Consider the following 4,292-nt stretch of genomic DNA (forward strand, 5'->3'; position numbering starts at 1 on the left):
AGTAACTTGGGGAGCATTTTTAAAAGAGAAGATTATTTGGTCATATTTATGTAATGAAAATAGTTACATTTATTTCATTTTCAATTTTTGCACAATTGTTTCCACTCATTACAGTAAAAAAATAAAATTAAACTTCTATTCTGATAAGGGTAAGGTTTTACATCAATTTCCATCCTTCAGCATTCACTATATAAATCCTAATGGATTTTTTTACATTTATGTCATTTAATTACAGAGGACATCCAGTGAGGACATGGAAAAGGAAAATAGATCCTTGCTGACAGAATTTGTTCTCACAGGATTTACAGATCATCAAGGACTGCAGGTTCCCCTGTTCCTAGGGTTCTTGGTGATTTATCTCATCACTATTGTGGGAAACCTTGGTCTGATAGCTCTCATCTGGAATGACCCTCACCTTCACATCCCCATGTATTTGTTCCTTGGGAGTTTAGCCTTTGTGGATGCATGGATATCATCTACAGTGACCCCCAATATGTTGGTCAACTTGTTAGCCAAGAGCAAGTTGATATCTCTCTCTGGATGCTTGATACAATTTTTTGCTTTTGCATTCGGTGGGACCACAGAATGCTTTCTCTTGGGAACCATGGCTTATGATCGCTATGTTGCCATATGCAAACCTTTATTTTATCCAGTTATTATGTCCAATAGACTATGCATTCGCCTATTAGTTTTATCATTTGTAGGTGGCTTTCTTCATTCTTTAATTCATGAAGGGCTTTTATTCAGATTAACTTTCTGTAATTCCAACATAATACCTCACTTTTATTGTGACATTATACCATTGTTTAAGATTTCCTGTACTGACCCTTTTATTAATTTTCTAATGGTATTTATTTTGTCTGGTTCAATTCAAGTATTTACTATTGTGACTGTTCTTGTTTCTTATACACTAGTTCTCTTTACAATTTTAAAAAAGAAATCTCTCAAAGGTATAAAGAAAGCTTTCTCTACCTGTGGAGCACACCTCCTATCTGTGTCTTTATACTTTGGTCCCCTTCTCTTCATGTATGTGTTCCCTGCATCTCAACAAGCAGATGGTGAAGGTATGATGGATTCTCTATTTTACACTGTAATAATCCCTGTGTTAAATCCAATTATCTACAGCCTGAGAAACAAGCAAGTTATAGATTCACTGAGGAAAATGTTAAAAAGAAATATTTAGACCTCACATGTAATATCTCTTGTCTATTTAGTACAAAACTGCCATAGAATCTGGGCCTCGTGGTACATGCCGGTAATCTCTAATCTCAGACCTGGGGAGACTGAGCTACGAGGATTGCTGTGAGTTTGAGGCCAGTCCAGGCTACACAGTGAGTTCAAGGCCAACCTAAACTATGTAGTGAGACCCTGTCTCAAAAAATGAAAATGAAACAAAGAAAACCTGTGACAGAAAATTTCTGGTTAGACATATCTTTTTTTGGGAGGAAGTGTTCAGACCTTTTTGTAATTATAATTGTTCTGCTCCTTCTTTTTTTACTCTGATTAAATCAGGCCATCAAATATTTTAATGATTTAAAGTGATATGAAAATAAAACTCAAAATGTTGAACTTATATTTAACTTCACAACATTAAAGTTTTAATCAAGTATGTTATATAAAATAAAGCAGAAGACAAATGAAACATTTTACTAGCTGATACATTTTCAGTGTGACTTTATTAATGCATTTGATATTAACATAGCATAATTACTTTTAAAATGACTTAAGTAGGGTATATAACATTATCTGTTCTATTGATAATGAATAGTCTGGATACTCACATCATATTGACTCCATTGTGTTTGCAGGTTTGTGTTGTTGAGCAGATGAAAATACCAGGAAATCTACAAGCCTTTTTAACTTTCTTTTTTCAGTTTATTGGGAAATGATGAATTTGACTTGTAGCAATTCAACTGACATGTCATGTGGGTAAATAAACAGAAATTAGAATGGAATCATGAAAAAAATGAGACAGTGAAGGCAGGGCCAAACTAAGAGGACACTTAGCTCATTCTGTTTCTATGAATAACAAAAAGAGATTCATTGACTCACTTTGTTTATGATGTTTTGAAAGGCTTTATTTGGATGATACTAGGCAGAGTGGAAAGCTTTACTAATTCAGAAAGCTAATAGATGACATTGAATAATTAAGTTAGTATAGATGTGGATAAGAAAAGTAGCAGAATTAAAAAGGAAATTGTCTCAATCTTCTGGAAATTAAAAAATAAAACAAGAAAAATAAATCAGTAATATCATAAAAGATTATTCAAACATGTTACTGAAAACAAATGGCTTTAAATGTATATTAGCAAAAAAACAGATAATATTAAGAAGATATGGTGTTATGGTGTCCAGTGGGTGCTGAAAAAACATGGAATGTGAACAAATTTGGAAAGTTTGTGCCTGCAACCTCCTTAAATGAATGAGTGATCCATCTTCTTTGCCAACCTTGCCTTTCCATGCAATACTGAAATTCCATACACATTCCTACTGAACCCAATTAGGATCTTAATCTAGAAATTACTCATTTGTGTATTTTGGAAAATTCTCATTACTTATCACTTCCACCTTGCTTATACTACCTTCCTTTCCAAATATTGTTGGCAAATGTTTCTTCCTACACAGAATTCTGATTAAATCATATCCTTCTTCAACAACTTTAATAAATATCTTACTAACAGATTATGTACCTATGTGTTATATGTAAGTAGACGTGAATATATAAATAAAGGTATATTTAAATGTGTTTGTTCATGTGGGCATATAGATTGCATGATATGTATTTTTTTTCAATTTATATTTGCTCACCCTTAATTATTTTAGGTGTTTTCTAACCTTCTGAGAATTGAATCTAGAGCCTTATTTATTTATTTTTTTGATACCAGGCATTGAACTCAGGACCTTGCACTTGCAAGGCAGGCAGAAAAGCTAAATCCGAGCTAAATCCACAGGCCTCATTTTTAAAATTTTGAGGCAGGGTTTCACTGTCCCTAAATTACCCCTGCTGGGCTTGAACTTGCAATCCTCCCATCTCAGTCTCCTGGAGTGTTGGGGTTACATTGAGGACTTTTCTAAACACCTTACCTTAACTCTAGAATAATTTTTTCTACAATTCTAATGGAATCTATGTTACAGCCAAAATGTGTTACCAAAAACCTTCTGGATGAACCTTAGTCCCTCTGGCACATATTTTTGCTCATACACCTGTCTCCACAGAATCCCCTGCAGCGTAACACACTCATAATTTATAATTGAAATGATATTCTATCTCGAGGTCTACCCCAAATGTTACCCCCTCCAAGAAAATAGTGTGGTTCGTCTCAAATATTTGTGAGATATATAATAAAGCTGACAATATTGTCTATGAATATTTTCTAGATTACCTGAAGGAACAGTAGTTTCTATTTCTGGGGAATAGGGCAATCAAAATACATGCAATGAAGTAGAGCTGCAGTGTGCTATCTTGTGAAAACAAAAGTTGATCGAGGTCCCAGATATTTGTACATTGTACATCTGATAAAAGGTATCTGATAAAAGATATATATATGTATGCTATGGCAAGCTTTCAAATTGTATTAAAAATTTTAATAACCTAATTAAAATGGAAAAAGACTTTAGTGACAACTCACTTGACAAATAAGGGAAAAATCACACTGGACATTATTAATTATCAGGTAAATGCAAATAACACTTAAGTGAGACATGACTATTTATTAAAATGAATACATTATAAAAGATTAACCTCACTAGAAATAGTGATGCAAAACTTTAAAGCAAAATACAGGCCACAGAGTGGGTTAAAAGATAATCACACAAATATAAGGAGGCAGTCAATTTATCTTAAATTTTGACTAGGTTTTGATAGGGGACATCATATTACTCTATCCACTTTTCTGCAGAGTATTTGTGTGAATCTACTTTTATATATACTATATTTTCTATTTATTTCTTTGTTATTAGAAAAGGTTTAAGAAAGCCAGACAATGAATTAAGATGTTCTTTGGTTCTCCATTTTCTTGCCAGTGAAAGTTAACAAACAAACAAATTTTTACTGTGTAGGTACATTTCATGCTTCAGATATCAAATCTAAATGCTGCAACAAATAAAGCTTTTTTCCATATGTTTTTTGATCAATTCTACTGTTAATACTCAAAGATAACACATGCACTTGTTATTATCATGTTCAAAATTCTCAAAAGCAGTATGTTAGAATAAACAACAAAAGTCCTGACTAACCTCTGAGCCCTGTGTGGTGTTATCTGTGCTGTCTCCTTGGCCACAGCTGGATCTTC

At 33.1% G+C, this 4,292-nt stretch overlaps 1 protein-coding gene across 1 annotated transcript; it reads left to right on the top strand.

Moving 5' to 3' along the window:
- Positions 1-244: 244 nt before the first annotated feature.
- LOC101701429 (olfactory receptor 5H18) lies at positions 245-1,183 on the top strand. Its single transcript, XM_004857946.4, has one exon. It carries the CDS (start codon positions 254-256, stop codon positions 1,181-1,183), a length of 930 nt encoding a protein of 309 aa, XP_004858003.1. The 5' UTR covers positions 245-253.
- Positions 1,184-4,292: the final 3,109 nt, after the last annotated feature.

Source organism: Heterocephalus glaber, unplaced genomic scaffold (assembly GCF_053883595.1).
Source record: "Heterocephalus glaber isolate CG9 unplaced genomic scaffold, H.glaber_assembly_v1.0 deba00000122, whole genome shotgun sequence".
Lineage (NCBI taxonomy): Eukaryota > Metazoa > Chordata > Mammalia > Rodentia > Bathyergidae > Heterocephalus > Heterocephalus glaber.